At 50.5% G+C, this 22,529-nt stretch overlaps 2 protein-coding genes across 11 annotated transcripts in view; one reads left to right on the forward strand and one right to left on the reverse strand.

The window, feature by feature from the left end:
- Window positions 1-15,970, reverse strand: part of OPHN1 (oligophrenin 1) — a 69,839-nt gene extending 53,869 nt beyond the window's left edge. For 5 of the 8 annotated variants that reach the window (XR_012675491.1, XR_012675488.1, XR_012675487.1 and 2 more), the window contains exon 1: window positions 15,721-15,969. Coding sequence is in view for 1 of the 8 variants with exons in the window: in XM_075161877.1 (XP_075017978.1) it covers window positions 15,721-15,874 (154 nt within the window). In the remaining 7 variants the exon portion in view is untranslated. Of the gene's footprint in view, window positions 1-15,720 lie in introns of all 8 variants that reach the window. The other 3 variants (XR_012675490.1, XR_012675493.1, XR_012675495.1) reach the window with 2 other exon arrangements.
- Window positions 15,971-16,697: 727 nt separating this feature from the next.
- Window positions 16,698-22,293, forward strand: YIPF6 (Yip1 domain family member 6). 3 transcript variants are annotated; one of them, XM_075161887.1, is made up of 7 exons: window positions 16,698-16,845; window positions 17,835-17,963; window positions 18,488-18,566; window positions 18,984-19,026; window positions 20,061-20,186; window positions 20,292-20,449; window positions 21,042-22,293. In XM_075161887.1, the coding sequence occupies exons 1-7, from the start codon at window positions 16,807-16,809 to the stop codon at window positions 21,158-21,160; spliced, it is 693 nt and encodes a 230-aa protein (XP_075017988.1). In that variant the 5' UTR covers window positions 16,698-16,806; the 3' UTR covers window positions 21,161-22,293. The 3 variants fall into 3 exon arrangements, with proteins under 3 accessions (XP_075017988.1, XP_075017989.1, XP_075017990.1); XM_075161889.1 differs by having other exon boundaries at window positions 16,803-16,845; window positions 17,817-17,986; XM_075161888.1 differs by lacking the exon at window positions 20,061-20,186.
- The last annotated feature ends 236 nt before the right edge of the window (window positions 22,294-22,529 follow it).

Raw genomic sequence — 22,529 nt, forward strand, 5'->3', positions numbered from 1 at the left:
TTCTAGAGCAAATGCAGTCCTTAATTTAACTTGACTCCAACCGAGGGTAGATACAGTGAGAAATGGACAGCTGAACCAAGATGGGGCTACAGCGTCCCTGTCCTGTCCCTGGGAAGGGGACAAGGTGCCCCTGCCCACACTGGAAGGTGAGAAGCAACTTTAACTGGTCTCCCTGCCTGCGCCGATGCACGGGCAGTTAGAGGAAGAGCAGCCAGCAGAGACCACCATGGGGGAACAAGCCGCTCCTAAGCTGCTGCGTCCGCCAGACTGACAGAACGCAGCGCAGAGGTGTCCTGCATGGAGCAACTTACCAACAGCTTCAACAATCCGTACGGAAAACCCCAAACGATTTTGAGCTATAGCAATGCAAATAAACAGATCAAACGTAAGGAGGAGCTCCATTTTTGTATTTTGCTTTCCTCTTTTCCAACTTGAAAACAGAAATATCAAAACCAGCCACACACTTTTTTTTCTTTCAAATAAGCAAACAAAAGACAATAAAAGTTCATTCTGTACTTAAATAAGAGCATTTTAAGCCAAGGACAAATTTTAGGGTTAGGAAATGAACTCTGGAAATCCAGTTTTTCACGGGAATGTTGCAAGACCCTGATGCACAGCAGCTGAGGATGCACCTAAATTTCTTCCCAATGCTTCGTCATTACGGAACATTTTCTACTTCCGTGTGGAGAGCTGAGCAATGGGACATGCAGAACATGAGAAATACCATTTTTCCTCCAGCATGCAAAAGAGGGCTGTGATCCCTGAAGGGAAAAAAATGTGCCCATTGTTACCGACTCCCACTGAAGAATTTCCCAGGGAGTTGCATCATGAAGGAGACGGAGTTCATCCATGCTGCCACCCCGGAGATGAGGTTCTGGATGCGGTACCCGACCCACCGCTTCCAGGGGATTGTCTGTACTTGCAGCAAAGCTTTACAAGCCAACACACAAAAATGTTTGGCCAAGGGGACGGATTCTGCTCCGAGCTGTTGTATTTACGCAGTGTGGACTAACTGCATGAAGTCCCTAAACATTGTCCCACCAAAATACCTCAACTCTGAAATCAATGAAGTTACCCCAACTGAGCACAGATGTGCTATTAGGAACGTGAGTAATGAGTCCTGACTCACAGAACACTCCTAAATACTCTACAGCTGCTCAAACACAAAAACATGTTGATTTTTTCAGATGAGGGAAAAAAAATAATCTTCCGGTCAGCCTTCTAGGTAGTCTGAAATCTACACCAGCATCTTGTGAGGAAAACAGCACTCCGGTTACTCCACAGTACTCCATAGGAGGCATGCTTACCATTAGCTAATTAAAAAATGGCCCAGTACAGCGTAGACAGTGCTTTGCATTAACCCACGGCAAGTTGTTCGCGAGTGCCCTGAAGGCTTTCTGGATGCTGTGGGGATTCAGAAATACTGACACATTTTACAAAGGCCATTTTTCACACACTGACACGGGTTTTCCACTCGCTAGCTGTAAATGGCTAGCATGAACGTCTAAAAATATCTTGCTATATTTAGCTGTGCTTTACAAATCTTGCAAAGGAATTTACTGAACGTCTAATACTTCTGTTATATATTTATCTTTTCTAATCTGTCTTTATTGACCAAGTCTTTTATAAACTGCCATTTCACTATTGCAGTCGATCTTGCACAGGCTCCAGGGAGAAGAGCAGGGCTGTGGTTCAAGTACAAATACATTTCTCAGTAACTCTCCCTACCTAGCGGCCTTTTGCTTTGCAAGCTGCTTATCTGCCCTCTGTACCATTACCTAAATTTACACATCACCCTCCCACTTTTCCCCCGCCTAGTTTCTGTTTCCTGTCCTAAACCTAATTTTTCATTCTCATAAATTCTCCTCCTTGGCCAGGCAACCTTGTGGTAAGTGCATAAACTTGCTCGACAGGCTTATTTTCTTTATTTACTGTTTAATTAAAAAAAAAAGACCAACACAGCAATTCTTCACATTTATCATCTATTCCTTATGCTTGTCTTACCTCCCTTATTGACTGACAGAAACCTGCTATACCGTACCTGTCACACCTCAGAAAAGCTGGCAAGCCTTATTACACTGGATCGAAGATCAAGGAAGTTAAACACACAGGGAGGCTTTTCTGGCTGCCACGAGCAGAAGGAGACTGCGGGTCTCCTCATCAACAGCTCAGAAGTTAGGCAATGTATCAGCTCAAAAAACAAAACAAAAAGCAAGCAATCAGGACTGGGAGGACAACAAAGTTTTGGGGTATATTGGTCTGTTTTAGAGAAAACTGGAAGTGAGTGACGTAGGTTACAGCTTCTGGGGAGAATGATGCCTGTATGCTGCACTCTTCCCCTACCTCCGATTAAGTGAACACTAATTATCCAGCGTAACTTTCCTTCCCTAGACCTTCACAGTGATAGATACTGTTGATCAGGAAGACAAGCACGCAGCAAAGCCACATTTTAAAGCAAAGACAAGGAGCAGACCGCTCGCCCAGTGACGCTGGCTTGCAGTGGTTTCCCAGCGAGCGGCACTTGAGGCTGTACTTTTAATGTTTTATAACGGACAGTGTACAGATTCATTTTTTATGATTTTTGCTTCTGAAATACCAGGACAGCCATGATCGTAAGTCCCCACCAAGCACAGGACCCCTCAGCACAGCATCCTCCTCGGCCTGGCCAGGCAGGGACAGCACACACATGGACACCCGCACGCTCTCCCGTGAACAGTGGCACGACAAAACTATCACAGGCATCAGCGCTGCACTCAATGCTCCTCACGATGAGCAAGAGGTAAAACTACACTTTGAATGCTTGAGCTCCTTAAAGGACAATTTTTCACCCCTGGCATTTTTCTGGCCTTTCAAACTGAACTCGTAGCCCTGCAAAGCTGGAGGAGTTCCTTCAGCGAAACTGGAAGAAGACACGAGGCAGACAGCCCAGAACACGTGGCTAAGTGAAATGGAAGTTAAAAAAAGATTAGCAGCCTTATAAATCAGCAAAAGTGTTGAAATGTGCATTAAGAAATACTACAGCTATAATTTATCTCAATCATATATGTCATGACATCCCTCCAGTATGTCAGAGGAGAAATGACCAAGTTTTCTTCATTAATTTGAGCCCCAGAATTACAGACACGTTGCCTTCAAGAAGAGCTCCCACCGCCCCAGAAGACCAAAGGGGCTGGCAAAGACCCCCCTGCCGGCAGCGCGGCTGCAGTCAGCCTGTCTCATATGTTCTTTCTCCTCAAACTCTCACGACGAGAATTGTTTCGTTCACGATTTAGCTCCTGGCAGAGCCTGACCATTTAGAAAATTACTGTTTTTTGTATTCCAGTTGAGTTAAGGTGATGCAGAGAAAAACACGTTTCATGAAGACCACCTGACCACAGCACCCAAGGGTGCCAGGAAGCGATGCCTGTGAGCACCATGCTTGGCACAGCACTAGGACAGGGGTGACGCAGACCGCGGTCGAGCTCTGCGCCTCGCTGATACAAATGAGCGCCACGCAGCATGTTTCCAATATCAGACTCAGTTTAATCACTCAGACAAGCTGCAACAGGAATAACTATTTTTTGAGCAAATGCTCAAAGGATTGCAGACACAGAGAAGATTCACCAAGGAGGAAATGCCACCGCGACGCTTCGGTCCACCATGGACCAAAACCCAACCGTGGGGGCTGGCTGCCGCCACACCTGCATGAATTGCAGACCACCTGGTGTCCAAACCCAACCGCCACTACCACAGTGAATCGCTCAGCACTGCCCTGGAGCGTACTAAACCCACGCGAACGAAGGAGAGCCTGCTGAGAGCCGTGGCGCAAGGGGAACGCTGCCCGGCTCCCCGGCTCCACAGGCACCAGCGCTGCAGAGGAAGGTGGTGCTGGTGTTCCTGTGCTGGGGTGGTCAGCAGCTCCCAAACCTGTCACGGGAGGGCTCCAAGGGCGGCAGCACATGGCTGCTTTCCTTGCAAACGCCAAATGCAGAGGCTGCCAGATGCCTGGCCTCTGCAGCAGAACACGCCGAGGCTGCCGCCAGGCGCAGGGATGGCAGTGCCAGGTGAGCCGCGGCTGCGGCAGCTGGGCGTCACTGTGGGGACCGGGGCTGTAATTCAAGCAGGCGGCCAGATGGAGGTAGGGTGAGGCTAGCAGGTGGCTCTGCTGCACCTATTTATGTACCTATTTATATCACCATCCCATGGAGGCCAGCGCCTTTTCTAACAGCCTTCCCCAACCCTGGGGACAGAGCTTAGGGATGTTGAATAAAGGACAGACTCTTTGAAAAATAAAAAACCCAAAAAGTTGAGCCATGGAAAGCAGATGAATTTTCTCCTCCCTCGGGAAGAGTGAGCTGTCGAGAAGGGGCTGAGCAGCCCACCTCCTGGGAGCATCAGGAGAACCTCGTGCAAAGCGGCTGGTCAGCAACGACAGGGCAGAGCTGCACAAATCCTTGCGGCGCTTCAGGCCGCCCAGAGCTCCCCAGCTCCGAGAGCAGCCGAGCAAGCTTTTGGCACGGCTGCTTTGGCGTAAGCGGCAGGAGAGGGTGTGCTCCAAGAGCCGTGGCTCCCCGCTGTACAAGCAGTACAAGCACAGGGAAAACAAACACGAAAACAACAGACTCTTATCCGGAGCAGAGCATTAGCAATCCCCACAGAGATATCTTATGATCTGCAGAGCCATCAGATGCATCTCATTTCAGCTTTCCAGCAGCCACCCTTCCCAGGCAGGGGCAAGGCGAGTGAAAACCAAGCGCTTTTGCAGGCGGCTTCAGCGAGTGAGCGGAGCCAGCGGCTCGCTCCCCCAGCACGCGATGATTTCAGAGTTTCCTTCGATAAGGGTGCAGAGAGGGCCAGGCAGGAGGCCAGATGAGTCACACGCGGCGCAAGGGGAAGACTTGCGAGCAGCTTACGAGCGACGTGAAGTGTTTCAGCGCAGGGAGGAACGCACATCCCTCCTGCTCCAGGGCCGGGAGCCGCTGCCAGCATGGATGCAGCCCGTCCCGTGCCAGCCGGCACCACCTGGGAGCATTCCCAGGCACCTTCACCTGACCAGCACCGGGACGGTCCGGACCCACCCGCCCTATGGACCACTGTTACATCGGCTTTGCCGAGAGCTAGCCCACCTCTGGGCACTTCTGCAAGCCCACATCCCACGAGGACTTGGGGGTCTGGCTCTGTGCCTCTGCCACAGAGGGTCCCCCGACACCCTGCAGGCCCCCAGTTCATCATTTGATGGCCCAGGTCATGTCCCTCATTCTCCATTTTCACAGCTACGAGGTTTAGTAAGATTAATAAAATTACGCATTTTAAAAATATCTAGCCTCAGCACTTAATCAGTCTTGGCTGGAGGAACAGGATAAAAAAAAGGAGAGAGAACAGACTGCAGAGAGCAACCTGAATTCTGGGCTTTACTTGTATTTATAAACTTTATCTCAGCCTATTCAGCTGCTTTTATCGTCATTTGAACAACTCGTGACTGCACATTCACCTTCATGGAGAATTTGGTTACAAAAAAGGACACCAACCACAAAGGCAGTGTTTGAACGTGCCCCAGAAACGAAAAGCCAGCACGACCTGGGGATCGCTGCTCCCGAAGGAGAAGCTCAGCCAACACGGTGAGGAGCCTGCAAGGCAAAACAAAAGCCAATGTGGAAAAGTCCATCATCACCAAAACAAAAATGAGAAGTTTCCAAAAGTCTTTTTCTTCATATGTATCAACAACTCAACTAGAAGGTTTACATGGTTTGAAACATTTGTTCAATGCTTAGCAAGAAAAATAACTGCTGCCTGCTGAATTTCACCAGCAGTTTCAAAGGAGCTTTCATTTCGGTGTGTTCAACGTCTGTAAAATAGCACCGCTTGTTCACAGGAAAGAAGTTTGTCCTTTTTTTCTATAAACCTCACAGTTCTTCAAACTGCGCAGAAACTCTCTACTTCTGGAAGCCAGTGCTGAGGGGCAGCGCTCCCGGCAGTGAAGGTACTGCTCCCGGCAGCGCGCGGCGCTGCAGCCCGGCATCCACACCACACTCTTGCCCCTTTCCCCCTCGGGGAACGGGCCATCTTGGCACTTCAGCTCCTCCTTGCAGACCAGATCCACAGCTGGGCAGCCAGAGATCGGTACTAGAGCCATGTTCTCTAGGCAGGTACAACATGGCACAGGGCGGAGGAGCAGCGCGGCCAGCACCGTGCTGCCGGGAGGTTTCTGGCTGTGGAACGACTGGGGCCGCCGCTGCCACTCCACGAAGGCAGGCTGGCACACAGCAGGACAGAAGCCACCCGTGAAAAGCTTGTGGGTGAACGTGGGACACCACATCTGTAGTTACCAGTGTGCTACCAACAGAATTAATAAATAAAATATTCCAAAAATTTCTCAAGAAAAAAGCCAGAAAAGCTGAGTCTTCACACGGTGACTCAAGAGGAAACTCTTTGGTCAGCAGCAGCGCTGCTGCGAGCCCGTGGGCTGTCAGACACATTACAAAACACGGATAACACCCACATCCTCCCAGGGAAGGAGCCAGGAAAGGCAACAGAGGATGGATGAAAAGCTCTCTGCACGTCTCATGTGTGGCAGAATGAAAAATTTACTTAAACACATGAAAATGACTTAACCTCTTGCCCTGGCCCTTTGTGCCAACGTACGCAGGCGAGTTCTTGGGAAGCGTATCGGGACGCTGATTGGGTTGGAAAAAGCCATCACAAAATATTGCTCATTGGTTTGTTTTAAACTGGACCAGGGCTGGCCCACAGCCCGTTCACCAGCCCCTGCGCTGGCAGGGAGAGGGCTGGCGCATGGTGCTGCCGCATGGTGCTGCCGCAGTAGGGGCTGGGGAGGGGTGGGAAGCAACCCCAGCCAATATTCCTGCCCTGGGCTTCCTACCAGCAAACCAAGCCCTGGGCACCCCTCGCGCGGGCGGCAAGGACACGGAGCAGCTGTAATCAGCAGAAGCCAGCAGTTCCCAGGGAGGAGGCTGGGGTCCCACCGACCCAGCTGGGGGGGCAGAGCTGGCTCCCAGGGCCGGCAGAGGCAGGGGGGGAGCGAGGCCACCTCAGGACTCCCTGCACCCATGGAGCCCGGCACCACACAGCTCCCATGGGAGCCACCGCGGAGCAGCCACGCCGCCCTGCCGGGAAGCCCGGCCTGTCAGCCACAGGGCAAAGCAAACACAACGGCACCAATGTGCAGGGCGAGCAAGTTGCTCCAGCCTGGAGCAAAATCTAAAAACCAAACATCAACGAGCCCCAAAACAAGGGATAAGATATGCCTTGCAACTGGAGTAGGCAGATACTGTGCATGCTCCTCGTCTTTCCTGCCTGCATCGAAGATACGGCTTTGGCGGTTGGGGGGAGGGTTGGCTTTTTGGAAGGGTTTTTTGTTCTTTTTTTTACTATTGTTTTTTAGTTTCTGGTTAAAGCACGTCTGTTTTAGATTTGCACCAACTTGGGGCCCTAGATTCTGTGCACAGTGCCTCAGTCCAGGAAAACGAGCTGCTTCATCGTCTGCCGGCTGCAAAGAAACTCCCCTCTTCCTACCTGTTGTGAGGACGCCCGCAGAGCGTAGATGCTCGCCAGGGAGCGCGGTGCCGGTGGCACGTGAGCTGAAGTCCACTGCATTGACATACAGACACAGAAACTGTTTTTGCAAGCTGAGCATCACTTTGGAGCTGCTGCAGAGGATGGGGAATTTGAACTCCCACTCCACTCAAAGGCAGAGACACGGGCCCACAGAGGAAATAAAAGGTGATGTGATTTTTGTCAGTGGAAGGAATCACATTTGGTGGGTATCGTTATGCACATCCTATTAGGTCAATGACGCCAGAGAGCTTCCAGTATCACTTCTGTAAATGGTATTGTGTGTTACCAGCACTGCAGAACACTGCGGTCTCTCCCACATACAGATATACACACACACATACAGTTTATCTACTCAAGGCCTCCCAAGGTCTCTGTGTGAACAGCTTCCATGTGTTCCTACTATCACCTTTGCCATAAGATGGTGCAAACCACAGCCCGCAGCGCTGTAGCACAGTGATACTCAGGAGCACATAAGTCTCCAAATCCTGAAGAAGACATTTTCATTCTTCTCTTTTGCAGAGGATCCTGGTTCCCAGCTAAATTAGCTTGTCCTCAATGTCTTTAACACACTGAGTGTAATTGGTTTAGATCTAGGAGGTGTCTAGGTCCACACAACATCACTCTAAAGCAATTGATTGTTTTTAAGCTGGATATAGGTCTGATGTCTCTTCAGACAACTAGAGCTGAGAAGTTAGGAGAAAATTTTAAAAGTTATCAGCTATAACTGGAGCCCTTACTGGATGAAACTCCCAGAGAGGACAGAGAAACCAGCAAGGAGCGGATGAGTACAAGGAGAATACATTATTGCTAGACGGGAGTGATGTATTTTCCAGCAAGTCATTTTTCCCCTGCTAAAGTCCAGAAACAGCTTAACACTAGCTGCTATGGTGTAATGTGCTCCGGGAGAAAGGGGGAAGGTGTCCCAGCAGCAGTGAGCCATCCCCTTCTGGAGAGTCAGCCCAAGGCAGCACGGGTGGAAATCCAGGTCCACAGTGAAACAAAAGACTTCAGTGATGTTTCAGTGGGAAAGCGTCAGGGAACAAGCAACAGATCTGCATCTGTGTTTCTTCTCTGCGATGCCTTCCCCAACCTCCTTCGTTTGGAAGATGAGTGAGGAGGCAGCGGGGCTGACACCCGGCTGAACTCAGCCCTGCTCCGGGCAGGAGTGTTCAGTCGCTTGCTCTGTCAGCAGCTCCAGGCTCAGGACCCCATAGTGCTCTGCAGCCAAGGAAGATACTGAGAAAACAGCCAAGAAGCCACCTTTATTTTTTCCTGTTAACACACCCCTAAGCTGGTGTAATGACAAACGTCATATCCAAATGCAGGGACAGCAGACCAGCCAAGCTAATGAGACCACCGAGACCTTATTCAGCTGATTATACCCAGCCAGGACCAATTCTTTGTTTTGAGAGCCATGCCTACGGGTACAGGGTCTGACCCTGCATCTGTTCAAATCAAGGCTCAGGTACTGACTGTTGCTGGGGCGCAGCATCAGGAGAGTGCAAGGATACAACCGGAGGAGAAAGAAGAGGACAGACCAATTTCCAAGAAGTCAGATCCGCTCAGCAGCAGATGCATTACCATCCTGGGGCTCACGAGCAGCCCCTTCGCACTCTCCTAGCCAGTAGCATCAGAGAAACTGCTTACACGAGTCCTGTTTGGACTCCAGATTCCTGGAGGTATATAGGGCAGTTTAATGAGTGGCTTTCCATGAGACAGAAGGCCTCTGTGTATCCACACGGACCATTTCTGTGCACATCTTCATTAATGGGCCATATGCTGGCTCACAACTAGGCTGTCTTTGTGGGACAGGATATTTTTAATGCAGGCACCTCGATGCCAAGCCCTGCCAGGAGGGCAGAGCTAATGTTTGCCTGGAGAGCTGCAGCCTTTCCTGCGCCAGCAGAAGGGCATGCATGGGACAGACTCGTTCCTCTTCTCCTTTTCCAGAGGAGCTTTAGGTTTGTTCGGACATAGTCAAAAAACAGTATCTGGCTCTAACACACTGTAGTAACAGATTCAAGCTTTTGTCTCTACAGACTTCACATGAACCAGCACATGGGTTTCTGCAGGGACCGGGCAGACAGGCCACTCCAGGGCTGCTTTAATCTCATTAATATACCGTGTTCTGTTGACACTCTGCTTTCTACACTCCAAAGCATTAAACCCTCAAGCACCACCTCTAACAACAGCACAGAAACTTGTCAAGAACAGGTCTGCCACGCTGAGGACCGCAGAGTTCCCCGAGCCGACAAGCAAGTTCCCATGCACAGCTCCGCGGTGCCAGACCTGCGGGGAAGAGGATGACAGCAGGACCTTCCCTGGGTCTCCCATTCTCCCCCATTGTAGGGGAAAAGCCCACCCAGTCCCTTTTGTTACAGACTGCCCTGTGCTTCACAGGCATAGGCGCCTCTACACATTCCTTTATAATGTTATCCTTCCAGGATAACACACTTGCACTGCCTGGGGAGGCCGGTTAACTGACATGCAAAGTCAGAAGCCATCTGCAAAGCTTTATGCAGTACAGAAATCAAGTTCAAAACCAGGTATGCAATATTTGCATGAGAACTCAAAGCTCTTCTAGCTTCAAAGGACAGTTTACACCATTGCAGCACTCATACATTAATAAAAAGAGCCTCAACTTGCCATTTCTCAAACTCCATTTGATATATAATTGCGAGAGAAGATCAAAGACCAGGAGGAAATAGATGGTTTTGCATTACCACACACACAGCAGAGCGCAGCGAGCAGGAGAGATTTCAAAAAAACCAACATATTGAGCCACAGAAAGAAAATGATGTAAAGAAGCCATTCTTACAACAACTATGATGCTACACAGTCACCTACTTCTGACATCCTTGCTTGTGGCCTCAAGCACACAGCCTGCAGCGAGTCTTGTCTGCAACACCAGTGCTGGCCACCACGGCATGGGGCCACGAGCTCCGGGACACACACAAGCTGCTGCCGGGGATGGATCCCCAGTGCCCACGCTGAGCCCTGGCCAGCCCGAGGGGACAGACGGACGGACACCAGCCCGGCACACTCTGAGCAAGGCGGACCTTGCAGTTTCAGCGGGGGCCAGTGAGGAGTGCCAAGCTTGGCTTTCGGGGGCGAGCGAAGCAGCCCCGGAGCAGCGCTGGCCTATGGAGTGCTGAGGAACCGCACTGCAGGCGAAGACGCCAGCCGGCCACCCCGGCGCTGGGGAGGAAGGCTGACCTCCCAGCCCCTCTCCCTCCCTGGCCAGGGCCAGGCCACGGGCGGGCTTCAGCACTGCCAGCACAACGTATGGGACCAGCACCGTCACTTGGCACTGCCAGCGACTCTGCATGCTCCTGGCACAAAAAAGGAGGGATGCAGCCAACTTTACAACAAAAATAACTCATGTTTCTGTCTCAAAGTAACTTATTTGGTATCACTGACTTTCATGCCCAGGATTATTACAAATGAACAATATTTTTCTCTGCTCTAGCCCATTTAATTTCTCATTTGGCACAACCTTATACTTAGCCATCTTATGGTGTCCCACGGGTAGTCAACTGTCAGGGCTTTTCAGTCACTTTCAGCCACTTCCAGAGGCAGCCACACGACTGTAGTTGCACAAGGACCCGCACCAGGACCTGGGGAGCTGCACAGCACTCGGCAGGGCTTTACCCGCAGTATTTTAATTATTTCAGCCGGTAACATGTCAGAGTCAGGTGGGTGGAGTGAAACCAGTTTCTCTTAATCCCTTGAAAGGCAAGAGGAGTTTAAGGCACTGAAGTGCGCCCCTCATTCAAGTTACAGCCCCCCGCTTCAGACAAAGCCCTGAAGCACTATCTGCTCTGCAGAAGGGGGAACTGAGGCACGTAGCAGTCCAAGGGGAGGGGAAGTTCCCCCTTACTGCCTCCCTCCTCCATGGAGCAGGACAGCACGACTGCCACCGCGAGCACACGCCTTCCCATTGAAGGCGAATGTGAGCTGGGGCAGCTGGGGAGGTGCTTTCTGCAGCCCCCATACAAGCCTCCTCCAATGCATGTGCTTTGGAGCAGCACAAGCCATAGCTGCTGCTGGAAGCCCTCCTTCAGCCTGCTCCCCACCCTGAGCTAACCAGTGCAGGAGCTGCGCCTGCCTCTGCCCCACCGCAAACCCAACAGAGGCAGGGCTTTCCAGGGACAGTTTCCAATGCTGGCCCCTGAACAACTGCGCCGGGCAGAGTACTCCCTCCTGCCTCTCCCTGCAGAGGGGCAAGAGGCGGGGAAGCCCTGCTGCCTGGGAAAGCGCTTACCCTGCAGCCCTGGCTGCACTTCCAGCCTCTCCCCGGGCTGGGGAAGGGAAGGGAAGGGAAGGGAATGGGAAGTTCAGCTTTTCATTAGAAACGTGAAGGGAAGCTGAAGTCGGTAGACTCTTGCAGAGGAGCGGCAGCTCAGAAGTGGATGAATTTCTTCACCAAGGCCCACGTGCCCCCGCTTGCTGCCCTCACCTCCCTATCTGGGAGCTTGGGAGTGGGAGCTTCGGCTCAGCAGCCAGCAGGAGCAATGCTCACAAGCTGTGTTGACAGACGGACTCCTCAGCAGGAACAACCCCCAGCAGACCTCCATGCCATGGCATCTCCCGTGGGAAGGGGGGACTCGCCTCTCCCTTCTCCTCTCCTGGATAGCGGGTGGGCACCCATGAGCAGGATCCCCCCCCAGCCTTCACTCGTCTCCTTGAGAAAGTGCCAGGCGCCTGCACCGCTCGTGTGTGCCACACATGGGAATCACTTAGGGAAGGGGATTAAACGACACTTCATCCAGATCAACAGGAATTCTCCTCTGAGGAGGGGCCCGGGTCACAGCGAGCCTCGAGACCGCTGGGTATAAAGATGTGGCTGCCTTAAAACTGCTCCCTATGGCACATCACAGCCAGGTCACACTCGCAGTGATTCACCGCTCGCCATCACTGACCATCGCCACGGATGAGACGGAGCGGACGGACTTAAAACCAGGAAATGGAAGGGAGTATGTGCATTTGTAAAACAAGCAATCCATTTAATTAAAACAGTGCACCTACCAGCTAGACATATACCACTGGAAGCATTTATTATTGCGCATTTACAATTCCATGGTACTTGAATAACTTGTTTAAAAAATTTGTACTCAAGTTCACACCTTAATTTGCTACAAATACGATTATGGTGAATTAATCTACCAGTAAAAGGGCTACAAAAAAGTCAAAAGACATCCAAAAATCTCCAAATAGAAGTCACTGAGGTAGCACTTACTAGTCGTTGGATGCCTAGCTTGTGCTGCTGACATAATAAAGTGATACCAAGTGGTTTTTTTCTTTTTTAGCTTCTAGAGACTCTGCTAGAACATTCCTAATATTTTACTACCCAGCAGGTAGGCTGAGACAACCTTAACCGACCTGACACTTTCAACAAGAACACTGCCAGCAACCAAGAAAAGAACAACATACGCGCTCCTTGTATCACAGACAACTCAAAACCACCCGGCTTCAGCCAGCGCGTGAACTGAAGGTCCTGCAGAGCTCCACGTAAAGTCACGCTCCCTTTTTTCCCTATTACTTGGCAAACGGAAAATGAAAGACAACTTTGGGCAGTCAGGTTTTTGAGTCTAAGTGTGGGCGGTGTTTATGGCAGATCACATAAAGCCCAGCAGACCCTATTTTCCCGCAATGGGGAACTGCATTTCTTTTCTTGGTAGTCTGCATGAGCATTGCTGTGCTTGGCATAATTCACGCGAATGCATGCATTTGTATCCAGACTGTGCTGCACCCGAGTCTTTTGTTCGGCAGTCTCCGTCAGCGTGTCAGGCTGAAGAGCCCACCAGCTGGAGACAGCAGGTGTTTGACGTTTCTACAAGTCTGAGCAAAACGGGGGATTGATTTGCTTTAAATCTTATGCTAGAGTTTATTCATTAATTAATCAGCAAACCTGCAGACAATATATACTTCCGTAAAGTCACCACAGCTCTGTACTCAGTGCAGTGAGTCGATACCTTGCAACAGTTTGGCCAAAGGTTTAACCAAGAGGGTGCCTCACCCATTAAAAGGGTAGGGCAGAGCACAGGACCTCTGGACAGATAACAGACAGGTCCAATCACAACAATCATTATAATTAACCGTCTACCCTTGATGAAAAAATCTCACTTTCTCTCCTGGTGAGACTATCATCACCTTTGCTTCCCAGCTGCTGAGGGACACATCCATCCCACAGCACTGCCAAGGGGCAGAAACGAATTGTCAGCCATCACCGACACTGGGATTTACCAGCCATCAGCCCAAGGTGTTTAGGCAACGGACCACGAGTAGCCCCAAATTCCTACCCACAGTTCCATATGGACAGGATTCAGAGAGGAAGGTCGGGAATTTTTTTAAAGTTACTTGTTAACTAAACGGGAGGGGGTGAATCCCCAGGAGCTGATGGAAGCCCAGGTGGGTACCGGCCCCAGCACCCTCCTCAGCCGTGCCCGGCAGCCTGCTCTGCCAGGCCACCCCCCCCGCCTGCTGGTTCAGCTGCACTCTTAAAAAAGAAAACGGCATGGAAACACCCCCACAGCATTTCAGGCAAGAAATTCGGGGTTTCCTCAGTCCTGGGGGGTTATCTGTGCTGTCTGGGTGTACTCAGTTTCCCTCTACTTCTCCCCTTCCTCCTTCACCAGTCTCACTGGGACAGGTCTGCTGACCCAGCAAAATCCCCTCACATCCCTACTTCAAGCACAGCATTACGGTTTACAAACATTGAAAATGCAACCGGTTTTGAGCAAAGTGATGAAGAAAAAAGCAAAGTATTTACATTAACAAGCAGGCTTGTTAAAATCACTCTGGCTTTATCCCCCTCTCCCCCAGGCTGAGCAGAGATTTGTTTGGTTGGTTTTTTTTTTGTAGTACATTTTAGCATCTTATAGCCCTGTGACGTCTGCTGTTTCAGTCATACTAGCTTTTGTCTTCACTGTTTTCCAGATGGGCAAACACAGGCTATTCCAGTCATGGCCCTGATAACAAGGAAGCTCTGAATTATTCTTAACAAAAGGGCAGCAGCTAAACCTATTAATACCAACTAAAAACCAACCAGCTGGCAAGAAAAACAGCGTATGACCAGAGTCTGCCTCGCTGATTTTTTTCTTTGTCTTCACTTGGCCTGATGCAAGTGCAGCATTCATAGCTGCTGTGCTGTCCTACACTTTTGGCCATATTTTTATGCACATTTATAAAAGCGGGGAAGACGTGAGAGACAACAGGAAAAGTATATCTACAACTCCTGGGGAAAAAAAATTCTAAGCAGAAGGACAGGTCAGTAGAGTGCTAAGCACACAGGACTGTGTGGTTTCAGATGACACAACCTGGTCCAGGTACCTCTAATGGTCTCAGTCAGTACTTCTGAACAAGCGACTTCCTTTAAAGTCAACACTGAAATCGACATTTAATTGTAAAAAATTCTCATCGCTGTTAAAAAAAGAATAAAACACCCACAACAAAAGAAGGACTAAAGATTATTTCTGGAAGGAGCCCTCTCATTCTCACAGCGGGCCATCCCAGGGAAGCAGGGCTGAGTGACAAGGTGATCTGTGCTGCCCTGCCCGGCTTTGCTTTGGTGAAGCAAAATAATCGTGCATCTTCCCCAAACATGAGATTATTCTCCTTAAACGAAGGCGGTGCCTGGGAGAGCTCAACCGGCTCAGCAGCCGGTGCCCCGCAATGCCAGTGGTGTCAGCCCGGATGATGGAGTCCTACCTGTCCCCGCGCAGGGCCACCGGACGTGGCGAGAGGCAGAGTTTGCTGCCCGTGGCCTGCCAGCCCAACCCAGAACGATGCCGGTGATGAAGGCAGCTGCCAAGTGCCGGGGTACGGGGGCACAAGGCGATGAAAACAGCTGCCAAGCCCCAGGGTATGGGGGCACAAGGCTGCACTGGAGCCAAGCCGAAGGTGGGCTTCTAGAAGCACGTCTGCAGGGTTGTGTCCAAGGAGAAATCCCGTTCAGCCCAGGGCAGAGAGGCGCCGGCTGCTCCGCTGCTGCCGGGGCAGCCTTGGAGAGGCCCCATGCCCGGACCACCTCCGGCACGGCGGTATCAAACGGCACATCGCCAGCACCGGCGGTGAGGGGCAGGACGCGGCCCCCGGCCCCTTCCCGCTCCCCCAGCGCTGGAGGCCGCCGGGCCCCCGCCCCGCCGCCCCCGCTGCCCCGCTCACCCCGTATGGCGGCGATGAGCGCGTTGCCGTCCTTGATCACCTCCTTGATGAACTTGTTGGTCCGCTCCAGCTCCTGCTCGTAGCACTTCAGCCGCTCTCGGAAGTCGGGGCTGTCCAGGTAGCAGTCGCTGAACTCCAGCGGCGGGTGCCCCATGGCTCCGCGGCGGCCGCTCCTCCCGCCGCCGGCACCGCCGCGCTGCGGGGCGGGCGGGCGCGGCTACGGCGCCTTCCCTCCGCCCCGGGCGCCCCGCGCCGCGGCCATACCACCGCCCCGGCCCGCCCCGGCGGGCACCGCCCCCGGCCCGGCCCTGCCCTGCCCCGGGAGGCTCGGGCGGGCGGGGCCCACACCGCCGCCCGCCTGCCTGCGCGGGGCCGGCCCCAGCGCCGCCGGTTCCGCCGGGCCGCGCTGCTGCGGGGCGGGCTGGGCCGGGCGCTCGGCTGAGGCGACCCCCGCCCCGCCCGACCCCCGCTTCCGGCCGCCCCGCCGCTGCCGGGACTTGTAGTTCGGCGGGGCCGGGCCCGCAGCCCCCCGGGGCGGGCGGGGAGGAGCGGTGCCGCTGCCAGGCGGGTGCAGACACGGCCCTGCCCGCAGCGCGGCTGCTCCTGCGCCCGCCATGGCCGAACCCTGCCGTGAAGTCACGGCTGTGCAGGCAGGGCTGGCGGCGCGGAGCCGCCCGTGCGGCCCCCTCCCGCCGAGGTCCCCAGCCGTGCCTGGCCAGGCCCCTCACCGACCTCCGGTGCGGCGGCGGCGCCTCCCGGCCCGGCCCGCGCTGCACCGGGGGGTTGTTTCGTTTCGGCAAGGCCTGGGGCTGGGCTCCCTCCCGAGCCCCGACCCGAGCGCCGCCGGCCGGGCGGGGGACGCGGGGGAGGCCCCGGGCCGGGGGAGGCCGCGGGGGCTGCGGGCCGTGTCACCGCCCCGGGCCGGGCCGGGCCGGGCCGGCCGCGCGCGGCGAGGGCGCCCCCTGCCGGCGGGGCGGAGCGGGGTGCCCGCGTTGCCATGGACGCCCTGGCGGCGCGTGACGCGGCAGCGGTCGCCGCGCGCGGTGATGACGTACACACGGGCTCCACGTCGCCTGGGCAGCCAAGATGGCGGCGGCGGAGGGCAGCGGCGCCGGGGGGCCGTTGGTGAGCGGGGCGGCGGGAGCGGGCGGGAGCGGGCTCGCCTGGTGCCTCCTGGCCGGCCGCGGAGGGCCGCAGGCGGGGTGGCGGAGCTCGGCTGCGGGGTTGGGGCTGCGGCCGTGGCGGGGGATGCGGCCCGCCCGGCCCCTGCCTTTGCCGGGCAGGAGAGGGCCCAGCGGTGCCGCGGGAGCTCCGGGTGCTCTGGGCTCCGGCCGCCGCCTGAGCGCCGTGCGGGGGCCGCCGTGCGTGCTGCGGCCGGACTGGCGGGGCCAGGCGGGCCGGGGGCGCCCAGCCCTCCCTGCGAAGCGGGGGCAGGCTGCCGCTCGGGTGCGGGGGAGCAGGCGGGAGCTGGGAAGCCTTGGCGGCCGCCGGCTGGCACGGAGGGCAGGGACACGGAGCCGTCGGCCTACTGCCGCTCCTCCCTGCTGCTTGCCGCCTGGTCTGTCTGCCCTACAGTTTACTGTAGAGGTGGTCGGGCTGTTCTCTGTTTGCTTCCCCCTCTGGGAACTCGAGTGCTTTAACCTTCCGCCTGGGTGGAGGAAATCGGTTTTGTTAACGTTTGGTGCCTAACAGTCCTGGCTTTGTGCTCGGGCTATAGATGTCTGTACAGTTCCCACGGAGTCCGTGAAAGACAGTGTACTCGGGTGTGTTGGTGTGGCTGTACAGCTAGCAGGCATTACGTTACTTAAAACCAGAAACAAGCTTTTTACTTCCTTTAGTTATTGCTGTCTAAATAGAGGACAAAAAGCAGGTTACTGGAAGTTATTGAAGAAAACGGAAATGCTTTGCTTATACATATCTGCTCACCTCTTTAGACCGTGAGCTGTTTAAATCAAGCAGATGACGGCTGGGCTCTGTTGTTGACCGTGTTATTAAGTGTTGTATCTTTGAATTCTGAGCAGTTGTTTTCATCCTAAACCCAGCTGAAAAACATCTGACGTGGATATGAACTGGTTTGTATTTCTTTCTTTCTAAAGGTTTTGAAAAACATTTAGTTTGCAGGTCTCGCAGATGTGTCGATATCTGAAGATATTCCAGTGGAAGGGGAGATTACTGTTCCTGTTGGATCTCGCTCTCCTGATGAAGACTACTCCACACTGGATGAGCCTGTTAGGGATACTATTGTGAGTCTGTGCCTGTATCTATGGTAAAATATGTGTTTTGCTGATATCTTTGGCCAACTGTTACGCAAAAACTATTTTTGCATAGCTCTGCTTGACTTGTATTTCATCGTAAGTTTGGGGTTTTTTTTAGGACTAGCTATGTAAAATTAATTCTTGTGGGTCAAAATATGTCTGAATTACAGCCTCAAAGTTTCTCTGTGATCTTAGAATCTTTGCAAGGGTAAAGGCCTCAGATGAAGCTTAGAAGAAAACTGTCCCAGCTAATAGGGTTTTTCATTAATTTTCCTGGAGGAGCAAACAAATTGTTGTTCTTAATTGGGTGTTATTAAAGGATGAAATACTGTGGTTGCTAAGGAAGGTAGAAGAAGTAGGTGTTGTTTGTTGCAGAGGGTGCTGCAGAAATTTTTGGGTTGGATCCTGTCTTGATTTACCATCAATACTCTTTTACTTCTACCTTGCTACTTTTAGTTGTGAATTGTAACTTTTATGAAGGGATAAATTAAAGTGTTGCTTCTTTATTTCAGATGAGAGATCTGAAGGCCGTCGGGAAGAAATTTGTCCATGTCATGTACCCGAAAAAGAGTAGTGCGCTTCTCAGAGACTGTACGTATAAGAAGATTTTCAAAATCTTGAAAGGATGTTTTACCAACAGACTTTGCCTGGGCAAAGGGAAAAGGAAGAGTTCAGGGGAAGAGGACAGGGATTCAGAAGTTCTATGTTCTTTCTGTTGTTGTAGAATGTTGAATAGCAAACATGAAAAATCAGAGTGTTACCAAAGCTCTTTAAAAGTGGAACATGTGCCAGAATATGTAGAACAGGTAGCTTTAACAGTTGGCAGGCTTTGGATAGATTATATTATAGAATATGCCATATAAGATGCTAAATAAGAAAATTATAAGGAAGCATCATATGCAAAATGATACACTGGGAGTTGGAAAAGAGTGCCTTATTACTCTCAGGAAAATGAAGCTAAGTATCATTCTATGATATTTATGATTTTATTTTTTCCTTTATCTACAGGGGATCTTTGGGGCCCTTTGGTGCTTTGTGTCTCACTTGCACTGTAAGTACTCACAGTGGGTGGATTTGGGTTTTTATAGTCTTCTACATTGGAGAGATGAGAAATTAAAAATTTTTGACTACATGTGTTGAGATCAAGTTCATCTGATCCTTCTCTGGTCTTCTGCAAACACTGCCTGTTTAGATTTTCATATAAAATGTATTTCTGACACTTCAAGCCCATTAGGACCTCCCTTCTTTAAACCGAGGATTTAAGGGTGAACTCTTCCTAGTCCCCTGTCTTAAGAATGATTTTACTGAAAGCTATCCTGATTCACATTGTCCTTGATTCTAATGCGTTTGGCTGACTTTGACCCCAACCTGCAGGTCAAAACCTTTGTCTAAGAGCTGCAGGGTACGTGCTACGTATCCTGGAGAAGTGATGGAAAAAGAGAGGCTGTTGTAGGAGATCGTAGATGGGAGATGATGGTGGCTCTCGGGAGTTTCTGGTTTCCACTGGAGCATGTGTGTGCAGATGTGCCTGGGGTAGGATGGAAATGTTGGTCAGATCTATCAACTAATTGAGGCACACCTATGTACTCAATGTACAGAAACCATTCAGTAAAATGTTGGTAAAGCTTTAGCAGAAGTATACAGTGTAATTTAAATACTCAAATCAATGCTCACTTTTCCAGGCTTTGTGTTGCTTGTGTCCTGTAGTTATTATAAGCTTTTCTTAAGGCTTTCGTGTTTTATCATGCACTACACTGCCTGCTTTGAGAGGTTACCAAACTTTCGGTACTTCAATTTTCATCTTTTAGGCTGTTGTCTATGGTTTTATTCTCCTCTATATGCTTACACAGTCCTCAAAACAAGTAAACAAATGGACTGAAATGCCCTTAATTGAGCCACAACCATTTTCCTTTCCTATTCAAAATTGAGGCTACTACTGAAAATACGAAAACAGATGAAAAATAATCAGTATGCAACCTAACTGGGAATCAGTGTTTCGGGCTTCTGTTCTGTTATCTACTGCAAGTCTACGAGTAATTCAGTCATCAATTGCAAATGACTCCTTTTACCTGTTACCTACAACAGGATGCTTCAGGGTGGATCAGCAGACAGTAAAGACGACGGAGGGCCCCAGTTTGCTGAGGTCTTTGTCATCATCTGGTTTGGTGCAGTTGTCATCACGTTAAACTCAAAGCTTCTTGGAGGAACTATGTGAGTGCTGGTTCAGTTAGTAGCAGTTAAAATGCTCCCATGCATGCAGTTTCTGCAATGCTTTGGTTTGACCGCTTTTTTCCCATTTCTGTCTCTCCTTTCCAGATCCTTTTTTCAGAGCCTGTGTGTTCTGGGTTACTGTGTCCTGCCCCTGACAGTAGCAATGCTGGTGTGCAGGCTGGTGCTGCTGGCAGGTTCTGGGACTGTCAGCTTCGTTATACGTCTTATTGTAGTAGTAGCTATGTTTGGTTGGTCAACGTTAGGTAAGTACCTTTTGCATTATAATTCTGTTGCGTGCACTGAGTAGTGCCATGCTTAAGGAGGCAGATCTGCATGCATTCTGTTGGGTAAAGCCAATGGATATTGTAGTTTAAGGTGTTTCCTACACTGCTGAAGTATAGTAGAAATAGTTCTTGCAATCCTTGTGTTGGCAGAGATTCAGCCTCTGCCTATGCTCTTGTTGGTTTTCATGGTTATATGCAAATTGCCTTCGGTAGAAGGATGATAATTTAATATTAAACCCCATGTGAGATTACTGGGTATTTTATTCTGTGATCTGTGTTATAAATACTATTGGAAAATGCTAATTTCATACAGATGCATTTGCATTATTTCTCCTGTTCTTAATCTGTAAGTCTGACTCTTGTTACAGAATGTTAATCGGCATTTATCTTTCTATATGATAAAGTTTTAATTGGTGAGGGTAGACCATTGGTGTAGAGCAATGGATTACTCTGTTTTCTATTTCAACATAATTGTAATGCAGATCCTAATGCAAAATTTTTAACACCTGCAGTGGATCTTAGACTTTTAGTTTATGCTGCTGACATTTTGAGTATTTTTCTTTTTCACCAGCATCTACAGCTTTCCTGGCAGACAGTCAGCCTCCAAACCGCAAAGCTCTTGTTGTGTACCCCATCTTCCTCTTCTACTTTGTTATCAGCTGGATGATTCTCACCTTTACACCTCAGTGATCTCCCATCAGAAAAGAAGAGACTCTAATACGGACTGAAGTTTTTTCATGAATGCTGCAGTTAATCATTGGCTTTATCTCTTTCTAATTTATATATATATAGATATTGTAAAAAGGCAGGTTATGGGATAAAGCCAGAGAACTGCAAAAATTGGTTGTTTGTGTGTTCCTCTTTTTGAAAGATACAGAGGTCCAGCTGCTGAGGGGTTTTTTATTTAGCCCTGCTGTTTAGTTGTGTTAGATAAAAAATGCCCACTGTGACAGGGTTTATTTCGCCTGTGGAATAGAGCGGGAGATCCTGGAATCTCAAGACGTTGGGTAGATGAAGGTGAAGTTATAGGATCGTACGATTTGGCAGAATTCTTGCTTGTGCTTGGATTCGCACTGAAGATGAATATGCCTTATGAAATAATAGAACGTCATTGCTGTTACGTGTTGGGTAGGGAAGAAATGTGTTTGACTCCTGTTCTTTTTCATTCACTTATAGAGTGGTGAAATGTATATAAAGTGCGTCATAGGACTGTGAGCTTTCATTCTGAAATCAGATTTCAGCAAAAAATAAGTTGGGTCCATTTTGCAATTAATTGGAGCTGGGCGGAAGGGTACTGCCTGTGCTCATATTCGTGTATTGTGTATTCATGTTTCATCCCTTCACATGTCAAGAAGGAGTGTTTCAGCCAAATGCCTTCAGCACCATAGTTACACTGACTAATCCATGTATCGCGCGAGAGGGGTGTGTTTGCACTGGATAGTTACGAATCTTTTTATGTGACCATAGATTAGAGAGTTAAAAGTCCTGGAGAAACAGTCAAGACTGGTTTGCAACAGGGACTTGCTGTCACTCTGCGTATTGAGAATGGAAGATTGGAGAGTACCAAGTAAAGTTTGTGTGTATATATATGTTAAAAAAAAAAAAAGTTTGTGAAGTAAGTTGAGGTTTTGATATGTAAGATGTTTGGGTGCTGACATGCCACACCAGGACTTATGCCTGAAAGTTTTCAAATGGGTTGGAGAAAGGAAACTAAATCATGATGAAGGTGGTGGCTGCTGTGAAGTAGCCTTAACTGCTTGTATGTGACTTTTCATTTGGTTGTTTACATGCACAGCGTTTCAACATAAATGCATATAAATGTCCATATTGTTTCTTTGTAGTTATAATGAGATGTGAGAAACTTTTCTATAGGTTTGGGGTGTTTTTTTTTTTTGCTTAATATTTTTTATAAAAAGGGAGGAGGCTTTCTTCTCCAATTCCCTGTAGGTGCACTTAATGTACCTTGCCTGGAGAACCATACAGAGGTGTACAACTGTGCCATTTATATTTCGGCATAGGGATTGAGACCTGGAGAATTGCTTTTTGAAAACTGTACAGA

This window comes from Calonectris borealis, chromosome 13 (genome assembly GCF_964195595.1).
Source record: "Calonectris borealis chromosome 13, bCalBor7.hap1.2, whole genome shotgun sequence".
NCBI lineage: Eukaryota > Metazoa > Chordata > Aves > Procellariiformes > Procellariidae > Calonectris > Calonectris borealis.

Coding starts and splice junctions, on each gene's coding strand:
- YIPF6 (XM_075161887.1), top strand. CDS start 16,807: ATGGCGGCGGCGGAGGGCAGCGGCGCCGGGGGGCCGTTG. Junction 16,846..17,834: donor GCGGCGCCGGGGGGCCGTTG/GTGAGCGGGGCG, acceptor AAAAACATTTAG/TTTGCAGGTCTCGCAGATGT. Junction 19,027..20,060: donor CTTTGTGTCTCACTTGCACT/GTAAGTACTCAC, acceptor TACCTACAACAG/GATGCTTCAGGGTGGATCAG.